The following is a 20481-nucleotide window of genomic DNA, read 5'->3' on the forward strand; positions in this document are numbered from 1 at the left end:
AATGGATCTCCAGCTTTGTGAAAGAAAGAAACATGCCATATTTTAGACTATACAGGAACAGGAAGAACACTGAAAATACTTATGAGAAGTTAACACATACAGGGAAAGTGGAGACTCTTAACTTCTGTGGCAATGAGGAATGTTATACAGAAGTTACCAAAATAGTATATATCATATATATATTCAGTGGACAGTGTGCATTGATTTTTCATCAGCTTTGATGAATTCATTTTTTAATTGTTTATTTCTACACGTCTTAGTTTCAGATCATTGTGTTCCGAACCGTTTTGACCACCCAGAGAAAGCACCTTTTTCAGAAACTTCGTAAGGCAGACCACCACACCTTTTCACTGTCCGGCAAGGTACTGTATATCACTATATTATTAAGTTTCTAAGATAAATTGATTTAGTAAAGAGGATTTAAGTTTATTTTTTTTTATTTTATTTATTCCTGCATTTATCCTTGGTTCACACTCCAGTCCAGTTGGTGGCGGTAATGCAGCTTTAAGTTGGTTTGCCAACCGCCAATAAACCATAAGGAAGATGAAGAAGGAGTCTCGCTCGGATATGATGTAGAAACTGTTCAGACCTATCGGAAGTTGCAACCGTGTAACAGACAGTCCGTGTACAGCGTTAATCATACTGTAAAGATTTTAAACTTGTTACAGTTTGCCCTATTTCACCAAATGGCTTATCCAGGATACGGCGGGGTGAGTACATTATATGTAACGTTAGACGTAACAGTGATTTTAGAGTGATAAACGAGCTACATGGGTTGACAGAACAGCTAGCTTGGGGCTCTTGTTTCAGTTAATTACTCATCATTTGTCACAATATGTTATGTTACAAGTTTCCCTGTCTTCCTGTTGCATTGTTGATATCCATTGACCGCAATTAGGCAGGTTTTTTTTTTCAGTTCAATTTGGTAGTAAGAAGCCATATGGCGTCTCCAGTTTATAAGAAATTGACTGAAAAATTCTTCCGTCTTCCGGGATGGAAATTCCTCAACATTCAAGAGGACTAAGCAGGCTAAGCATTACCTTTAGCTTTCTAGCTAGCTAGGAACGTTACGTATAGACATATACATTTTTTATTGACAAAAAAACAACAACATACAAAACTCGTAGGGGAAAGAGAATATATATGCGTAGATACAACACAAATGTTGTCAATGTACAAGAAAGAATTACCTAAGGAAAAGAAAAATAGAAACAAAAAGGGGGCGCTACTTAAAAATACACAAGTCAAAAGCAAAAATAAAATAAACATTTAGAGCGGCACACAAGGGGAGATTAATCAAAACGGTAGTTTCCCAGATATGTCACTACACATTTTTCTCGCAATTTTACTAGATTTGATCTTTTTCAGTGAGGAACTAATCAATTTCAAATCATTTATACAGACCTATACATATGCAAGAAGCCTTGGCCTACAGTTTGCTTATACAACTCTTATTAGAAGCCTAGAACGTGATTCTAGTAATTACATTGTAGTATAATTAGTTTAATATAATGCTATTATAAAAAATACTCTCAACGTTGAAGTGAATGCACTGACTGGAAATCCTTCATTACTGGCACTATAGAACCACCCTTTTCCATTTTTGTCCTACTGGACAGTCACTTAAATTTGACTTATTAAAAAAATTCCTTCAGTCATTAAAACTTACGTATTAAGAATGGTCTGACACTTGTTAGTAGGATTTGTGAGTATACACTTGAAGCTAAAAGTAACTTATTAGTAAAGTCTAAGTGAGTGTAGAATGTTGTAACATCCTCAGTGTTGTGGAATAGGAACTACAGTACAACCCACAATGCCCTCCTTCAGGCAAGCATTGACTCCTGGGTCACCAGGGTCAGTGCTGCTTCACTTCAGCTGCTGACACGCCTATGGTCATGATTAGGATTACCTGGAAAACACACAAGAAGGTATTTTGGAAAGATATTTCCAAAACAGTTATGTTGACAATATCAGTAAATGCTATTTTGGGATAGTCTTCATTAAAATCTTAAATTAGTGTTACAGAATAATACAGTAACCATTCAAAGTGAGAAACTTCTGTGGTGGCCCTCAGTTACCTGGCAAGTTTAAATATTTATATTTAATATTTTGTTATTCCTTGTCTTTTCACAGCTCAGCTGATATAATGCATATCGTAACCCTTTTTATGATATAGTTGTAGTTAATCTGAAAATCAGTAAGAAAGTCATGAAAAATCTCTTTTTATGCTGTGTGTAAATGTCACATGTGTTGTCAGACTTGTTATATTTTTAATCAAATGCTATAAATCAAGTCTGAGCACAAGAGAAGAATTAGGTCATTCTTACCATTTTTACTTACAAAACAAAATCTTACTTTACCTACCTACCTACTTACTTACTGTATACAAACCAGCCCTGGTCTCCTCTCTGATCTGTTCTCTGCCTCAGTATGGGGGTCCCATGCCAGGAATGCCAGCTCAGGGGATGCCTATGCAAGGAATGCCAGGAGGGCCCATGGGAGGCGCCATGCCTGGGCAGATGGGTGGGCAGATGGGAGGGGCACCACCCCAGGGAGGATATGCCTCTTATGGAGGAGGCTATCCAGGCACATACGGTGCCCCACCCCCAGCTGCCAATGATCCAATGTGGAGTTACTTTACAGCCATAGCAGGCCAGGTACGTGTGGATAAACTGCAAGTTTTGATTACTCTTGAATTATTAGAAGAGCACACATTATACATGTGGTCTTTATAAAAACAACTAGGTTTTCACTACAGGTTTTGTTTTCACTTTCACATTTCAAGTTTGGACAAGAACAAGAAATTCACCCTTTGCAGATATTTCAGGTTTCATGAATCAGTTGAGTAACTACATGAGACAGATAGCAGGGCTTTGTCCTGTCTTGATTCCACTCCGCCTCAGTTGTCTTTAAGTGTAAAACCAGTCATTTGCTGGGCCAACTCTAGCTCATCCAGTAGTGTGTGCACCCCATGAGTCCTTAGCAATGGTCCATGTTCCCTTTGCTGCAAGTCAACACCCCCCCCCCCCCCACCCCCAATTACCTGTTTATAATGCATGTATGTATGTATAATGCATAAAAAAGCCCAAAGAAAAACAAAACAAATCAGTCATCTGCACTAGTAAGATGTTTTTTGTAATTGTTCTAATTATCTACAAAACTATGAAAGATTAGAATGTCTTAATTAAAAGTAAAATGCAGTACACAATGTTTTATGTATGCATTTACTGTGTCAAAATAATAGTTATTTAGCTTTTTGTTTTTGATAACTTTGAATTTTTCATTGCACATTCAAATCAAAGCACATTGCAGACACAACAAGTATTTCACTTTCTTTTTGATTTTAATCTCATGTAGGCATTTTAAATCTTCCAATCAACTGCTTCCATTTGGATAATGCTGCACAGGAATTTTCAGAACGTTTTTCGGACATTTTATAACTTTTTTTTTTTTAGTTTGGACTCCGTTGAAGTCTGTTTGCACTGATATGCTTTCATTTTTCAACTTTTGTCCTGAGACCTTAGAGAGCCTAGCGTAGTAAGTGCTATCTACAATTATTATTATATTGTTTTTAGGGTGGACAACACTATTCCTATCACACCGTTGCCGTTTTCCTTATTTTCACTCAGCATACAGTAGTACATACAGTAGTACAGTAGTGGTAGCATACACAGGGACATAGGCGACTTTTCAGTGTGTTTCCCTGCTCTCATCACTTTACACTTGACCAGCGGGCTAGTCTCTCCTGAACATTGTTAATTCCTCTGAAAGTCCCACATGGCTGAATATCACTTTCTGCTCTGTACAGGACGGTGAGGTCGATGCAGAGGAGCTCCAGAGGTGTCTGACCCAGTCTGGTTTCACTGGCAGCTACACTCGTAAGTTCCCTATTGTCACTTCCACAAAAGAGGATTACTGAGACAAAGAATTAAGACAAATGAATCTATGTTTGAGGTACGTTTTCTCTAGTTTTGGTGGGTGTGTCAGAGATGTGTATGTAAACTTGTAGTAATAATAATGCACACTAGGTATGGGCCGGTTACCGGTTTCAAGGTATACCGCGGTTTAAAAAGTCACGGTTTCAAAACCACTAACATTTTCTGTCCTACCGTTCCTAAGGTATGAGCTGTTTTTTATGAGTAGACATAAGGACAGGAAGTGCAGTTTAGAAATCTCTCTCCTTGCCAATGTGCAGTGTGTTTAAAAAAAAAAAGAAAGAAATTACATTTTAAAGCTGTAATTGCAATACCGTGGAACCGTTGCTGAAGGTTATCATACTGCCAGAATTGCATACCGGCCCACGCCTATTGCACACACACAGAGTGTTCAACGCACCGCCGTCTCAGTTTAAATAAACGTTTTGCTACGTTTTGTCGGGGCTGAACGCGCCCGTTTCACAAAAGTTGCAACGCACAACTCCGATTTGATGAGATCATTTCCTCTCCTATTACTATAATATAGTATAGTAGTAGTATAATATAATAGTATAAAATCTATCTGCAATTTCTGAGAAACAAGTCATTTGTGAGATATAAATACTACCACCATTTGCAAATTGCTTTTGTGAAATGGGCCCTTGGAGTCTACATTATTGTTCAATAGAGATTACCTTGAGGGGAAGTTAACCAGGACTTGTTCAACCACTATTAAAATGGTTTCCTCAGTATTTGGTTGACAGCTCACCAGTCTGTGTCAGTGACTATGAAATGAAATAGGTTTATTTTATAAAATATCTAAAAATATGTCACAGATTTCATACATGAGGTGAAATTATAACACGTAGGTTGTATCTCTCATCAAACACATTTTCTACACATGGCACCAACTTTTCAGTGTGATCCTTGGCTATGATATCAGTCTTATTTATTATACACTTAATGAACTGAACACACCAAGTGCCCCTAAGATCATTTTTGGGTCAGAGAAGCGCCGCAAAATTGTGTTTTTCCAGTATCCCAGTAGTGGAGAGTTGTGCATACCATATCTGGTGTACTTATTTATTGTTCAGCTGTTTGGATCCTTATTAACTCACACACTATCAAAATATGCTTTTTAAAAGTTGGATATCGAATGCTTCCAAAACACTGCAGTGAGCACATTACCTGCACCAGTCCAAGCCCAAAACCTCTTTAACATTGAGAAGTGACTGTTACCATCATGGAAGTATTTCTTTGCTATCTTTTGAATAAAAATTCCTATCTTAACTTGTCTAATTCTTAACATGTTTTTTTTTTTTTTTATCTTTACAGCGTTCAGCCTGGATACGTGCAGGATCATGATTGCAATGCTTGATGTATCCTTTCTGTACCACTGGGGTTAAGTTGGAAAAAACAGTCAAGTTTAATTCTGACCATCACCCCTGCTATTCTACTCTGTCCATTCCTACTCATTATGGGTGCAATAGACAGTGTTGTAATGTAACGAAGTACAAATACTTAGTTACTGTACTTAAGTAGAATTTTCCCGTATCTGTACTTTACTTCGTTATTCATATTTCCGGAAACTTATACTTTTCCTCCACTACATTTCCCCTAAGTATCTTAAGGCCTTTTTATGCTTCTGTGTCGAATCGACGGCGTACCCCCGCAGACCCGTTTACGCCGTAGCCTGACTGCACCTCTCGAAAAATTTAACTACACGTCGCAGCGATGCACGTCGCTCGGCCGTGGCTCGGTAGCGTTGCATTTCCCCCGACTCATTTCCTGGCTCTCCTTCTCCATAAACAACATGAAATCAAGGAGAGGGTTAACTTTTCCTGCTCCAGATTTCCCACCGTGGTCAGAAAGCACAGGGGAGACACTTTGTTTCTCTCACTATGACTCTAGAGTCGGTACTCGCTCCGAAGCTAATCGCGTCACTCTCTCACTTCTCCCTCGCTCTAACACACTCCACACACACACACACATGCAGGCTCCACGCACACACCAGCGCACAAGTATAAACATCAGGCCACTTATGTAGGCTACGGAGAAAGCTCTGCGTGGAGTATCCACAGAACCATAAAACAAGCTTAAGTCACTCATTACTACAAAATAAAATCAGAAGAAATTTGTTACACTGGAAAAAAGCAGGTTTGGGGAATCATTGCTCCTAGATTGCCAAGTTTGTTGCCAAGCGGCAAAAAACAAACAAACCGTAGGCCAAAACTAAAGAAGAAGAGGAAGCATAATGACTGATGGTGTCATGGAAGCACCTGGTGCAGGCTCTGCCGCCATGGTAACAGGCGATGACCACCCCCCGCCGACAGTGGTGATGAAGATAAGGTTACACACCTTTGGCCGTGAAGTTCATAATCATTCTACTTTTACTTCTAATAATTAAGTACAATTCCTTTTGATACTTAACTACAGAAAACATCACATCCTTTAAGACTTTTACTCAAGTCATATTCTAAAAGGTGACTTTAAAGTCTACCAAAGTCATTTTCTGGGAGATACTTTGGAAGTATTGCTTTCAAGTACTTTATCCAAGTACTGGCAGTAGGTGTGGTGTTCAACCCTGGAGCAGGTTAACCAGCTGCTGTCTTCATTCCAGTCACTCTGCTGCTGTTATTATCCATGTGCGGGTCAGCAGTTACCATAGCTTAACCAGACTGTCACCAGAGGGACTCTACGGGCAAGATGGGTTTCAACGAGTTCAAGGAGCTGTTCACAGCTCTGAGCGGCTGGAAGCAGAACTTCATGATGTTCGACCAGGACCGGAGCGGAACTATCGAGCCTCACGAGATGAATCAGGCAGTCAACGCTATGGGTGAGATTCTTTAACGCTTTAACAGGATGGATATTTAATGTGATGGTGGAGACACTGTGAAAAAGTATTTAACACAGAATGTTTAATGACACTTAATTAGACTTAATCTATTAAATCAGTTCCTTTAATCTGTGAGTGGTGTGATCTCTCCCACTCTTCATATAATCAATAAAATAAAGGAAAACATTACATTTACATTCTCACTCATTAGTATATATGCTCTATATTCTTAGATGTATTCCTCCTAATTGGCAGTCAGTTGGTAAGAGGAGGAATTACAATGGCATATAAAAATATAAGTGACTTATTTGCTTCTATTGCATTTTGGTCCATTCATTTGACTTCAATGCTTTTGCTGTTGAATTCGTCAATCGTCCTATAATACATTTTGTTTAAAAAAAATCCCAGAGGCTTTACATTTTTGATATAAAATGCCATTTTGTGCAACAGCAATTTTTCAACATTTAAAAATAGTTTTTAAAACTCCGGACAAAATGCACTTTAGTGATACTGTATTCTAGCCGAGTCAATTTTTGATTTTTGAGGCTAATATTACGATTTTTTTGATAAAAAATAAAATAGAAATGTGTGCAAGATACATACTCGGCAGGATAAATTGTGTAAAGTGTCAACTTTGTCAGTGCTCCCTGGTAGAGAAACTACAGTATGTAAGGGGTCATAGACACTCTGTTGAAATTAAAGTCTGACATTTCTTCCCCCCCCACTTCACCAGGCTACCGTGTCAGTCCTCAGGTTCTGAATGCAATCATCAAGCGCTACAACAAAGGAGGAAGAATCTTCTTTGATGACTACGTGGCTTGCTGTGTCAAACTGCGAGCTCTCACAGGTATGAAACACCAAACCAGGATCCACTTTAGACAGAAATGACCTGACACGTTCAGTGAACAGCCACCCGCGTGTGCAGAGACACGCTTTTAATGTGGACTGACAGTGAAATTGCGTTTGGGTTCATTCCACCTGTAATCCCTGTTGTCATCTCTCAAGTGCTGTGACATTCTGCCTGGCTCGGTGCACAAATCCGTGTCACAAGTTTTTATGACATAAATGTTTGACCAGGGGTCCAAGCCCGAGCCACGCATGCAGAGGAGAGTGACTCCTATTGAAACCGCTCAGGTTTCTATTATTATTTTCTTCTTCGCTAAAAGTGTTACTGCTGCCTACGCCGTACAAGTTATGTAAGTGAAGTTTTAATGGGAGGTGTAGAATGGTGCGCGTACCTCAGACACCAACAATGACTCATATCCACCAGCAGGTGGCGCTGTTATCAAGTTAAAGGCATTTGGCCAGTAGCTCCCACACCGTTCATCGCCTATTCTAAGTTAAGCTGAATCTCGTCATATAGGCCACGACCATTTCTGGCAATATTATTTTTTGCAAAATCTGCGAAACCTACTTTTTCAAACTCCTCCTATGCTGCGAGTCCGATCTGCACGAAAAGTTGCAGGTAGATAGTAGACCCTCCTACTGGAGGGGGGGGGGGGGGCTGCATACCTGCTTGCATGTCCAGTTGAAATGGTGACCCCTCACTGCTGTGAACGTTCACTCTTCCTGTTCCAGATAGCTTCAGACGGAGAGATACCATGCAACAGGGATCTGTCAACTTCCAGTATGACGACGTGAGTTCCATTTCCTTTGTGTAGCTCTCACTCCATCTTTACCTTTTTAAGAGTTGCAATGCCTATATCAAAGTGTCTAAGGGACTGTATGTACGCGACATTATTTTTTTACTTAATTGAATGTTGATGTGTGATTTCCGTCTAACTTTATACGACAAATTTAATGTGACCACCCTTTTTCCTACAGTCCCTTATTCTACCTGATTAAAAGGAAGTATATTTGCTCTGCTTCAGTTTTCACTCTCAGCGTGTCAAACATGTTCAGGATACAGACGTTTCATGTCATTATTTTAAGCTGTTTCATCTGGCTGCAGTTGGAGTTTACCTGCATGTGAAGCAGCTCAGTGCAGCTTTAAAAAAAGCGTCTCCTGTTGAGATCCTGTGGTTGATTCGACAGCTTTGTGGTTGACGCTCTCTCCCTCTCTTTGTCTCTGCACCTCCTGTTAACAGTTTATCCTGTGCACAATGGCCATCTGAGGTCTGCTGTCCCACACCACCAGGTCAGTGCGCCTAACGAACCAATCGGTGGTGGATTCTGGACCACTGCCTCATGAGAATGCAGAGGGAGGCCAGTATATTTGACTGAGCAGCCATGAGCTGCAACAGGAAAGTGCCCATTGCTTGTAATGCTTGCTGTCATGCTTTAGTCTTCGTATGTCACACAGGGATGTGCTGAAGATGTATCCGGTGTACACACACACGTGTGTGTGTGTATGTATGTATGTATCCACATTAGAGGGTTATATAATACAGTGTCTTTAAAGCCCTTATGTGTAGTATTTCGGACTTTCAAAATAAAGGTTGCCGATAATGCTGCACATTAGTGTCAGAAGAATTTGAAAAATACTGTCGACACATAAAATGAATTCACTTAGAGTCTGTAAAGTGTGAAGGAAGTAATCAATCAGATATCTCTTATAGTTGGAATAGTATGCTTTTGGGGTCTCTTATTTTGGAATGAGCTCCGCCAGGGCAAAGGGAACTGATAGTTTAAGGATGTTCTGACCTGTGAGAAGCCTATTGTGCCATTATAATCCCTGAATGTATGGTCTAATATATTAAACCCATTTATATATTACTTCATGGTAATGGCAGCATCATGATTAATCAAATGTAAGCAGCGTTTACGCATACCATGTTGATTTGCTTTTACACTGAACCTCATACATTTTTTTTTTTTTTAAAGCTAGTGCATTTTCTCATTATTTGTTGTAATATTTTTTTTTTTATAAAACCGTAAGTTATAGATGCATATTAGCTTGATGTTCAACTCGATAACAAGCCAAAGTGACTGTGAGTCGATATAAATCCACTTCAATACCTGTCATTAATGATTGTGAGATATAAAAGTATGTCCATATGCCAGAGTTTTTGCAGCTGTAAACTCTGTTTTCCATGTTTCAGTACAAACAGCCGAGTTTTCATTTGGAAAGATTGCATTGAAGTCAACCTCTACACACAACCCATGTTGGAGTAAAGATTGTATTTTGTTATTTACAATAAACACTTTCTAATCAGTATGTATTCTGTTTATTAATTTATACAATAGCACATGTGTCCCCATTCTATTTACCAGGTATTTAATTTCTTCAAATATAGTTAAGAACAAAAACATTTCAAATTAGCTGTTAAGTGTTGCATTGTATAAAATACAGTGGCAAACATTTAAAAAATGCATAAAAACAATTGTGAACAGCACTAGATTTAAAAAGTGACATTTATATCCAGTACAGCAACTTCTTCTAATCTGTGCAAAAGTTTGCAAATCCCATGAAAGTTCAGTAGACTCAGAAATCACAGAAGCACAACAGTTGTAAAAAAAATCAAAACTGCCTGGTAGAGCTGGGCGATATGGAAAGAATCTAATATCACGATATTGTTGACCAAATACCTCAATATCGATATTGCGACGATATTGTAGGGTTGACAATTGGTGCTTACAAAAAAATATTTACACAATGAGATTGTTGATAAATAATCATCATTAATGTGTATATAATAACTAAGTGGGTAAAGGCAAATAATAGAACAGCTAGAACAGTCTGGTAAATTCAAAAAATGACATCACTTTACTGTAATCCAGCCAATAAAACCAGGGACAGATAACACTCGTGTCATATCACGATATTACGATATCCAGTCTCATATCACGATATCGATATAATATCGATATATTGCCCAGCCCTACTGCCTAGACCAAACTGTAGATGTCCCTTACAAGTTTTGACTGCAACTGCAAATACCCCACAACTAAGCTTACGCAATATTGATAGGATGCCGGTGGTAGTATGGTCATTCTGGTTTTTCAACTTCAAGCATTCTTTTTGTCTGAAAATACCACTGAAACATTCTGCCTGTGAAGGTTGAGTTGTTAAACTCATACAGCAAATTAATTCACAACACAAATGCTGTTAAAAGATGTTTATTTTTTCTTTTGTTGACGTATAAAATTATCCCCAGAGCGTATTAAACTCTAGAAATATACCAAGATTCTGTTCATTTCCAGTACTGCATCATTATTGCTTTCAAAGACTGACAAAAGTCTTGTTGTGCTATTGGATGTCCACACAGCCTCTACACACATTAACACTACGCTGTGTTCTGTATTTTTGAGCTGAAAAAGACGTGATTTTAATCTGTTGTGGCAATGCTGTTTACAGTAGGCACGCTAAATATACAGATAAATTAGATAGATAGTTTGTGACTGTGTCGATCGTTTGGAGCTGCTGATAGAAGATGAACTTCAAAGCTGTGGAGTGGATATAGAAATGCCTCGGAAAGAGAGCGGGACAAGAGACACTCCACCTAAAAAAAAAAGAAAGAAAAACAGCCTCAAAAATTCAAATCCTCGCACTTACAGTAAAGCATGTGAATACCTAACATGCTGATGTAAAAGTCTCACCAGGGATGTGATGACAGGCTGCAGTGAAACAAGAAGCTGGCTTTGCTGTGCACTGTGCTGCTGCAGGAATTCACCTCAGTGCAACTGAAAGAGAAATTCATGCATATATTCAAGATTTGTTTTTATCCCATGCATTTACAACAATTAAGCCAATTTTTATTGACTGGGCATGATAAAAAAAAAAATTACTTGACTGATATTGGACATTCCAATATTGTTTAGCCAGACAGGGGAGCCTAAGCAGAGAGAGAAGTGGCAACGTGTTTCTACCCTGGTGATCCTAATTGATCTAATTAAAGTTAAATTAATAAATCTAATTGAATGATGAATACAACCTCTTACCCAAACATTTCCATCTTCACAGATAGCTCAGCATGATAAAAACCAACACAACTGCAGCTGCAGAAATGGATAAATAGATTAATAGAGTAGTGGATCAAGCCTGAAATGTATTTGTACTCATAACTTCTACAGGTTGAGAGGACAACTAAAAGCATCCTGTGCTTTTTCCCAGTGAAATTACTATAACCTGAGATGGGACCTTGAGTGTGTCTGTAAATGTTGAGGTCCAGCACCTGAAGCTGAGGTTGCTCAATGTGTTTACCTTATATGTGATTTGAAAGAAACTCGTATTTGGATTGTTTATTAAAAACATATTATCAAACTACTTTGTTTGATTTCATTTTTTGTTTTGTTGTTCTTTAATGCCCGTTCCCCTGTTTTGGTATGCATCTGTAAATGATCAAGATCGATGATGATGATGATGATGATAAATGAGAGGTATCTGATGAAGACCCTCATGTGGCACTGACACTCCAGACCCCCGGCCGACTTCAAACTGACCCAAAGACGACTCTGCGACCTCTGGACATGTAGCAACTTGAGCGGATGAATTTATGGATTATGAATCAGCTTCATAAAGACGAATGGAGGACGTTATGAGGTCAGTCATAGGCTGGACTGCATGTCACACAGCAGTCTCCCTCCTTAGGCAACAATCATCAGTGGCACTATCCACTCGCCGTAGACCGGATACACAAACAAACACACGGTTCCTGTGTCCCGTTGCTAACTTACAGCTAGCTTATGCTAACGTCTGTACAGTTGGTACTGTGGCTGTTTGGAGCGAACAAACAAACGAGCCCGCGGTCACATTCACCGGAATGATGCTAGGCGAAAAGTATGCATCGCTGTGAGAAGGAATATGGCGTTTTATATCGGTTTGTTTGTGTTTCTGCAAATAGACGGTTGCAGGTGGACTGGTGTTTACAGGTTTGTCTTTGCCATTGTATTCATGAACATTTCCACATTCCAGTGCTAATGCAAACTATAAATATAACTATAAATTACATAACAGTTGATTATTGTTGTATGATTTTACTCTTTGACTGTCAGCTGTGTGGCGACTGCAGTGCTTTTATTGTCTCCTAGCTGCAGATATGCAGCCTCAGTGGATGCCATCTGGGAAGAAGAGGAACCTTCTAGAGACCAAGTGAAGGAACGTGTTCTCTGTGCTGAAGCTCTGAGGTAGGACATGCTTTCTCTCAGGATTAACAGCTGCTGTGTTTAATGTTGAGGGACTGAGTTCATTTGAAAGGGTCAGGTCACACAGAGTCCAGAATCTCAACAACATTGTCCACAGTAAGGATTCTAAAATATATATAACTGGAGGAACTGAGACACTGTTTGTGGACATTTCCTCAAACAAAATGTTAATGAGAAAAGACTTGATGGCTCACATGCTTGTGTTGTTAGGTCAGTGGTTAAGTGTTTGCACGGGTTTAATTCCTGCTTGTGGTAGAGATATTTCCAGTGGCACAACTGTTACCTTGTGTGTGTGTTAGACCCAGGTTGTGTTGTGTTGTTTATGCTGAAGAAGTATAATAGGACTATGTAGTGATAGAGCAGAGTGTAAGCCGCTGTCTTCCCTGTGTTACACCTTCTAAAACCCGCCGGTCAGGCGGCTGCTTTGGTGTTGAAGGTTGTAGTTTGAAGCCCTCGGCAGGTCTGCTGGGTTTTGAAGGAGTAAACACACAAAGCAATGTGTGAAATGTTTCAGAGAATTAGTGCTGAAGCTGAATGTTCTGTTAGCTCCCGACACTGACGGCAGCGTTAGTTTTAGAGTTGTTGCTAAGCTGTCAGAGAGGACGTGTGAGTGTGGTAGTCTTGGTGGTGTAGTGCTGTTGTTAGTTGTCATAAATCTCTGACAACGTTTAGCTGGTTCCATCTTCTCCACTCAGATGGGTTTTGAGTTTGACATTTTGTAGACAAAACACTGAAAATAATGCAGCCAAGTGTGAAAGTAGATTGAAGTTCTTTCTGGTACTTCTAACCCCAACCTTCATCGCTTAATATTGTTCTCCCGCCCTCAGCTTCATGCATCCCTGAACACACACATTGTGTTAACGCCTGTATGGCGTAGAAATAGATTACAAATACTTAGTCGGTTTGAGTAATTTTTTAAGACAAAAGTCAAAATTCTCTGATCCCAGCCTCTTTAATGTGAATATTTTCTAGTTTCTTCTCTCCTCTGTGACAGTAAACTGAATATCTTTGAGTTGTGGACAAAGCAAGACATTTGAGGATGTCATCTTGGGCTTCTTGGGAAACACTGATCCACATTTTTCACCATTTTCTGACATTTTATAGACCAAACAACTAATCGATTAATCGAGAAAAAGATCAACGGATAAATCGACTATGAAAATAATCTTTAGTTGCAGCCCTAATAAAATAATTTATTTAAATTGTGAAAGTGCCACAGAATCGTTTGTGAAGGTTGACAAAACTTTTAAAGCCACACCACTTTGCTGGCAATTTTTGCCATAAACAACCCACAGCACTGAATATCAGGCAGTCAGCTGTAGGAGAAGTTGACGTTAGCCATGTGCCATAGAAATGTGATGGTGACGGGTTGTTGTATGTGGGTTTTGGGTTGTTGTATGTGGGTTTTGGGTTGTTGTATGTGGGTTTTGGGTTTTTTCCCCCCTGGTTGCAGCCCTAATATTAATACGTGTCACACATTTCATTTGTTACGGGCTTTGTGTCAGCTGGATTACAATGCAGCTGCATGCAGTTGACCGTAGGGTGCAGCTCAGATACTAAATGATGTCAACAAAACACGGCCTGTCCTCTGCTTGTGAGCTCCAGGTGTCAGCACTAGTGTGTCTTTTATTCCTCCTTGAGGAAAAGAAATGGACCCAAATGTATTGGAGCAGAACAATCCAATAAACTCTTGCTTTCTCTTGTTTTCTCCCCAGATGAGTTGCAGAGTTTCCGGACCACAACGGAGAAGTTCCTTCACTCCATTCATGCCGCCTTCTTTCCGTACTCACTGTATACTCATAGTATTGTATGTCATGAAATAAATAAATTAATAAAAAAGTAAGTAATAGTATGTATTATGTCACAAAATCTCAGAAAAAGTCAAACAAAATGTCAAAAAGTGTTATTACATAGTTATTACATTATAACAATGAACACTAAACACACTCATAACATGTATTATGACAAAGAAAATCTAGCAAAAAGTCATAAAAAATGTCAGAAAGTGTTATTACACAGTTGTACACAGTAAGTGGATGTAAATTATTTTTTGTCCATAAAAAAAAAAAAATTCTAAAAAAGAATTTATAAATAAAGTTTCAAAATGTTCTACTCTGGTCTCTTCCTTCATCTGACTTGTCCTACTCTTCTCTGAGATGTCCTACTCTGGTCTCTTCCTTCCTCTGGGTTGTCCTACTCTGGTCTCTCCCTTATTCTGATCCCTGCCTGTTCTTGTCTTAATACTTTCCTAACCTCTTCTTTGCCTGCACTTCCTTTCCTAACCTCTCTTTCCTATCTAAGGGGCCTATCTATGTGCACATACATTGATACCGAGCTGGTCTTGAACCCAACACCGGCGCCTTTAGTGTTGAGAACAAACCAACCGCGCTATCCACGCATGTACCCCTGAAACAGTTCTCTGGGTGTATTTGTCTTTGTCATTCTGGGTGTAAAGCTCAAAATAAACTAACCATTCCTGTGTTGGAACCCATGATCTTTGTGTCTTCCAACCAGCGTTCCTTCACACTGAGCTATCACATCTACAAGCTGCACCAGTTTAGTTATGTATTTGTCTTTGTATTTTGGGTGTAAAGCTCAAAATAAATTGACCATTCTTGTGTTGGAACCCATGACCTTCATATCTTCAACCAGCATTCCTTCACACTGAGCTATCAGATCTGATGCAAATAACATCTGTTTAATTGTCTATTTGACTTCTTCATTTTGGGTGTTGGACCTTAAAATGTAGTGTGCTGTAAAAGAGTTAAAACCACAAACTTCTGAACAGCTGATGTGGTGTTCATCATGCTGAGCTACATCTGAAGCTGGAAGCTGTTTGGTTGGAGGTTGTATTTAACGTTCACGTCACTGAGGCGAGAAATTAAAAAAAAGGCTTTTGCCTGAGCTGGGCTTTGATCCTTCAATCTTACGTTGTCACGTCAGCATCTTATGCTGATGAGCTATTCCTCAAGCTGGAAGTTGTTTTTTTTTCGTTCTATTATTTGTTCTTCACACTACCGGGAAGAATCCTTGGACAGCTTTAGCCAGACAGGGGAGCCAGGGGATAGATGCTAGATCGGATCCACTAGACGTGTCGATGTCAAAGGACATGCCTTGTGGTCTGCCTTATGGCCTCTGATTGCGCACCACTGAATAAAGGAAGCTACGTTAGTTTAGCTAACAGCTAATTCGGCTAACCGCTAGCTGAGACAGCATGTAATAACTTTAAAAGACCCTCAAAATAAAACCTGAAAATAACCGTTAACATATATAACGGCTGTTACGTCAGCTGTAGACGGCTTTACCCAGTGCTAAGTTTGAGTTAACGTTATTTTAGACTGAATCAAGCTGTCAGCTAGCGGTTAGCCGAACTAGCTGTTAGCTAAACTAACGTTAACTTCCCGGCAGAGGCTAACGTCAGAAGGCGTGGAACAGATCGTGATTCGTGCAGTGTCGTAAATCCTCGTGACGGATCGTGCAGGCAGCAGAGATCGGGTGCTGACACCCCCCTCCTCACCAGCATGAGTTCCACCAATCAGAGACATCACTGTGGGATTGTGGATTGTTCAGGATTGTGGGTAATGAAGTACTTATCCAACACATCGTGAAAAAAAGACATTTATCTCAAAACAAGGGTAGTGCCCCATGATTTGTGGTGTCTATATGAGCATATACAATCGCTGAGTCATGTCGGCATGCTGGTTGTAAGTCTATCATCGACGATTTTATGGCTTATACTTGACTTCTTTGTCAATGAAGAAATACTTCCGGAACCCGCTGTGGGCGGGACTGTTGAGCTTTATAAACAATCTCCACTCCTCATGCCTAGACCTAACCACGTCTAGTGGATGTGATCTAGCATTTTACCGAGAAGCATCAGCCACTCCTGAAAGTTTTCATTATGAGAGAAGTGGCTGGTGCCTCTCGGAAAATGCTAGATGGTGGCTCAAGGTGGTTAGGTTCAGGCATGGGAAGTGGGGATTGGTTATATGGTAGGGTAAGCCAATCAGAGGCAATATAAGGCAGGCCACCAGGCACGTCCTCTGACCTCGTCTAGTGGATGTGATCTAGCATTTACCAAGCGGCATCAACTTAGCCACTTCTCTCATAATGAAATAATAATAATACTGACATACATACATACATAATGAATTTTACTGACTGGACACTACTGTCTGTGAGGACAAATACTGTAGAATCCTCAGACATCTTGTGAAGAACTTTCTTATTAAAGCTCTGCAGAACAAAGACACTTTTCTTTGCAAGACATTGGTGAAAGGACTAAGGTGCTTCTGGTGTACTGGTAAAATTGTAAGTAAATGGGTCCAGACTATAAACAGCCACATTCAACATGTTTCATCCCACTACACTGATTAGTAGAACACTTGGCAATGTGTGATGCTTAACTTCAATCAGTCTAACTCTGGCACATTTCATTTGACCCACTTTGGTCCCCTAATCATTTTCCTACAGTCCACAGTTCCACCTGATTGAAGTTGTTTTTCACTCTCAGCATGTCAAACATGTTTAGTATACAGACGTTTCATGACACAGTTGGAGTTTACCTGCATGTGAAGCAGCTCAGTGCAGCTTTAAAAAAGCGTCTCCTGTTGAGATCCTGTGGTTGATTCGACAGCTTTGTGGTTGACGCTCTCTCCCTCTCTTTGTCTCTGCACCTCCTGTTAACAGTTTATCCTGTCATGCAGCTGTAAACTCTGTTTTCCATGTTTCAGTACAAACAGCCGAGTTTTCATTTGGAAAGATTGCATTGAAGTCAACCTCTACACACAACCCATGTTGGAGTAAAGATTGTATTTTGTTATTTACAATAAACACTTTCTAATCAGTATGCATTCTGTTTATTAATTTATACAATAGCACATTTGTCCCCATTCTATTTACCAGGTATTTAATTTCTTCAAATATACATAACAAAAACATTCAAATTAGCTGTTAAGTGTTGCATTGTATAAAATACAGTGGCAAACATTTAAAAAATGCATAAAAACAATTGTGAACAGCACTAGATTTAAAAAGTGACATTTATATCCAGTACAGCAACTTCTTCTAATCTGTGCAAAAGTTTGCAAATCCCATGAAAGTTCAGTAGACTCTTCAGGCGCTGGACGTGTCGAGTTAGGCTTTAGCAACTTTTGTTCTACATCTGTGCTCGAGAAAGAAAGCTTATCAAAAAAACACACCCTGCGCTCTGCTGGAAACACTTGGATTGTCCTGTAAAGGTTCTTCTTTTATCTCATCCATCTATGTCCTCATTATTTCTGACTTCTCTGGTTCCCACTGAAGGAGTCAGGGGACAAAATGAAGCCCAGGCTTTAGATGACAGTAAAGTGTTGGGTTTTAACACGCTGAATTACGCTCATTAAGGTTGAAGTCGATGTAGAAACTCCGGAGAATGATATGAGAATCAATGTGCAATATTAAATCAAGACAAACTATTTCAACGGCACACAGTGCATGCAGCACCCAGCTTAAAGCCTGTCACTGAAGTCTTGCTTGCTACACTGAGAGGCTGTGCATTGCATTCATCACCTTCCCATCACCCACCAGCAGTCCACAGCATCCTAACAAACATCAGGGGCTTTAAAAACTATCAGGTACATACATTTTTTTTTAGAAAAATAGGCCTAACCATTATTTCTTAATCTCTCTGGATGATGTGCTGTACCTTACAAATCAATATATGTCACACACAGTTGATTGAGACCTTTTATAATTTAGTCAAGTGCGGTCTCCATGCAATACATGAGCGGGTGTTGGAACTTGTGTAGTTAGGAAACTAAATAAATGACTAATTCAATTTTGTCATGCAGTTCACCCTAAATTGTTTCAGTACATTTACATCTGACAGTGGAGAAGCAGGTTTTTGTTGCATTGGATTGACGTCATTTGTAAAGGCTAGAGCAGGCTTGTAAAGCTAAGGCTATTGAAGGCTGAGCTGTGTCCTTGGCCCAAAACATGAAAAAAAAAACATTTTTGTTTTTCTGATGATGCTTTCTTAGTGGTGGTTTTTTATTTACGAAATTGTACTTTTTAAGAAGACAATGGAAGACCCTAAGCATGCAACCAAAAATCGTGTGGGATTGCGTCGGCTCTATGGCAAATGCAGGATGTTGCTTCCTGTCTGCCAGTCAAAAGTTTACATACACTTGTAAGGGACATTATGTCAAGGCAGTTTGGGGATTTTATGTCTACAGCTGTTCTTTTTCTATGATGGAATGATGGAGAAAACCAGAGAAATCTGCCAGCTCATGTGTCATTTGCTGGGAGAGATGTCTGGCCCTCTCCCATTCAAACTGATTTCCAGCCGTCCAGAACCTGGACGGACCAATCACAACAGGTGATGAAGATTTTTTTCTTCTTTTCTACATTTTTTGTGGGTTGTCTGAAAATCTGATGGGTTAATAATATACATGCAACTACTTACAGTAGGCCTACTGTATGTTAGAAATATTGGTGGCATAAAAAGCTCCCAGCATAACCTGTGCAAACAACTACTGTACAAGTATGATGGACTGGGAACAGTGGTCTGGAAGAAAACTGTCACCTTCTGCTGGAAGATAATGTCCAAGAGTCGCCAAAAAACATCTGCCATGATTTACTGTAGGAGCCGCAGACAGAGAAATACATTTACAATCATTCTTTCACAGAAAAACAGTTGTGAAATAATTAAAATCCCCAAACTGCCTAGACAAACTGTAGATGTTCCTTACAAGTTTTGACTGCAAATACCCTACAACCAAGCTTACGCAATATTGATAAGATACAGGTGGTTATATGCTAATTCTGTTTTTTAAAAACTACTAAATTCACAACTTGAAGCATTCTTTTTGTTGTCTGAACATGCCACTCAAACGTCCCATGTGTGAAGGTTGAGTTATTAAACTCACATAGCAAATTAATTTACAACATGAATGCTGTTAAAAGATGCTTTTTTTCTTTGTTAAGGTTGTATACAATTATCTCCAGAGCGTATTAAACTCTAGAAATATACCAAGATTCTGTTCATTTCCAGTACTGCATCATTATTGCTTTCAAAGACTGACAAAAGTCTTGTTGTGCTATTGGATGTCCACACAGCCTCTACACACATTAACACTACGCTGTGTTCTGTATTTTTGAGCTGAAAAAGACGTGATTTTAATCTGTTGTGGCAATGCTGTTTACAGTAGGCACGCTAAATATACAGATAAATTAGATAGATAGTTTGTGACTGTGTCGATCGTTTGGAGCTGCTGATAGAAGATGAACTTCAAAGCTGTGGAGTGGATATAGAAATGCCTCGGAACGAGTTTCAAGTAGCTTTGTCCCTGTGAAGAGGGAAGAGTCATAGAAAATGAGACTTGATAGCTACAGTTGTCTGTAAGCATGCCAAGTTCACACCTGATTGCCTGGTAAGTTGCAGTGTGTGTGAGAGGAACATGCGACAGAAGAAAAGAAACCATGAGAAACAAAAACATGCATATCTCTTTCAGAAAAAGCACATTAGGTGCCTCATGTTGCTGGCAGTGTTCTATTTAAAGTATGTACACAGTAGATGATGACTTTACATATGGTAATAATATAGTGTATAAATACCTCTGTATAAATGGACTTTATACATTTAAATCAGAGAGTTGGAAGGGCGGG

The 20481-nt window shown here is 39.4% G+C and overlaps 1 protein-coding gene and 1 long non-coding RNA gene across 4 annotated transcripts; both read left to right on the forward strand.

Annotated features, from left to right (window-relative positions):
- Nucleotides 1-567: 567 nt before the first annotated feature.
- LOC144512636 (grancalcin-like) lies at nt 568-9907 on the forward strand. 2 transcript variants are annotated; one of them, XM_078243461.1, is made up of 9 exons: nt 568-710; nt 1794-1928; nt 2430-2657; nt 3809-3878; nt 5250-5293; nt 6603-6750; nt 7484-7597; nt 8329-8387; nt 8838-9907. In XM_078243461.1, exons 2-9 carry the CDS (start codon nt 1890-1892, stop codon nt 8862-8864), a joined length of 729 nt encoding a protein of 242 aa, XP_078099587.1. In that variant the 5' UTR covers nt 568-710; nt 1794-1889; the 3' UTR covers nt 8865-9907. The 2 variants fall into 2 exon arrangements, with proteins under 2 accessions (XP_078099587.1, XP_078099589.1); XM_078243463.1 differs by lacking the exon at nt 1794-1928 and having other exon boundaries at nt 569-710.
- Nucleotides 9908-12158: 2251 nt separating this feature from the next.
- On the forward strand, nt 12159-14942 carry LOC144513020 (uncharacterized). Of its 2 annotated transcripts, none has more exons than XR_013501068.1 (3): nt 12159-12561; nt 12702-12816; nt 14550-14942. It is a non-coding gene; the product is annotated as an uncharacterized LOC144513020 (long non-coding RNA). The 2 variants fall into 2 exon arrangements; XR_013501067.1 differs by having other exon boundaries at nt 12179-12561; nt 12721-12816.
- The last annotated feature ends 5539 nt before the right edge of the window (nt 14943-20481 follow it).

This window comes from Sander vitreus, chromosome 24, assembly GCF_031162955.1.
Source record: "Sander vitreus isolate 19-12246 chromosome 24, sanVit1, whole genome shotgun sequence".
NCBI classification, from domain to species: domain Eukaryota; kingdom Metazoa; phylum Chordata; class Actinopteri; order Perciformes; family Percidae; genus Sander; species Sander vitreus.

Coding starts and splice junctions, on each gene's coding strand:
- LOC144512636 (XM_078243461.1), top strand. CDS start 1,890: ATGGTCATGATTAGGATTACCTGGAAAACACACAAGAAG. Junction 1,929..2,429: donor CCTGGAAAACACACAAGAAG/GTATTTTGGAAA, acceptor TCTCTGCCTCAG/TATGGGGGTCCCATGCCAGG. Junction 6,751..7,483: donor TCAGGCAGTCAACGCTATGG/GTGAGATTCTTT, acceptor CCACTTCACCAG/GCTACCGTGTCAGTCCTCAG.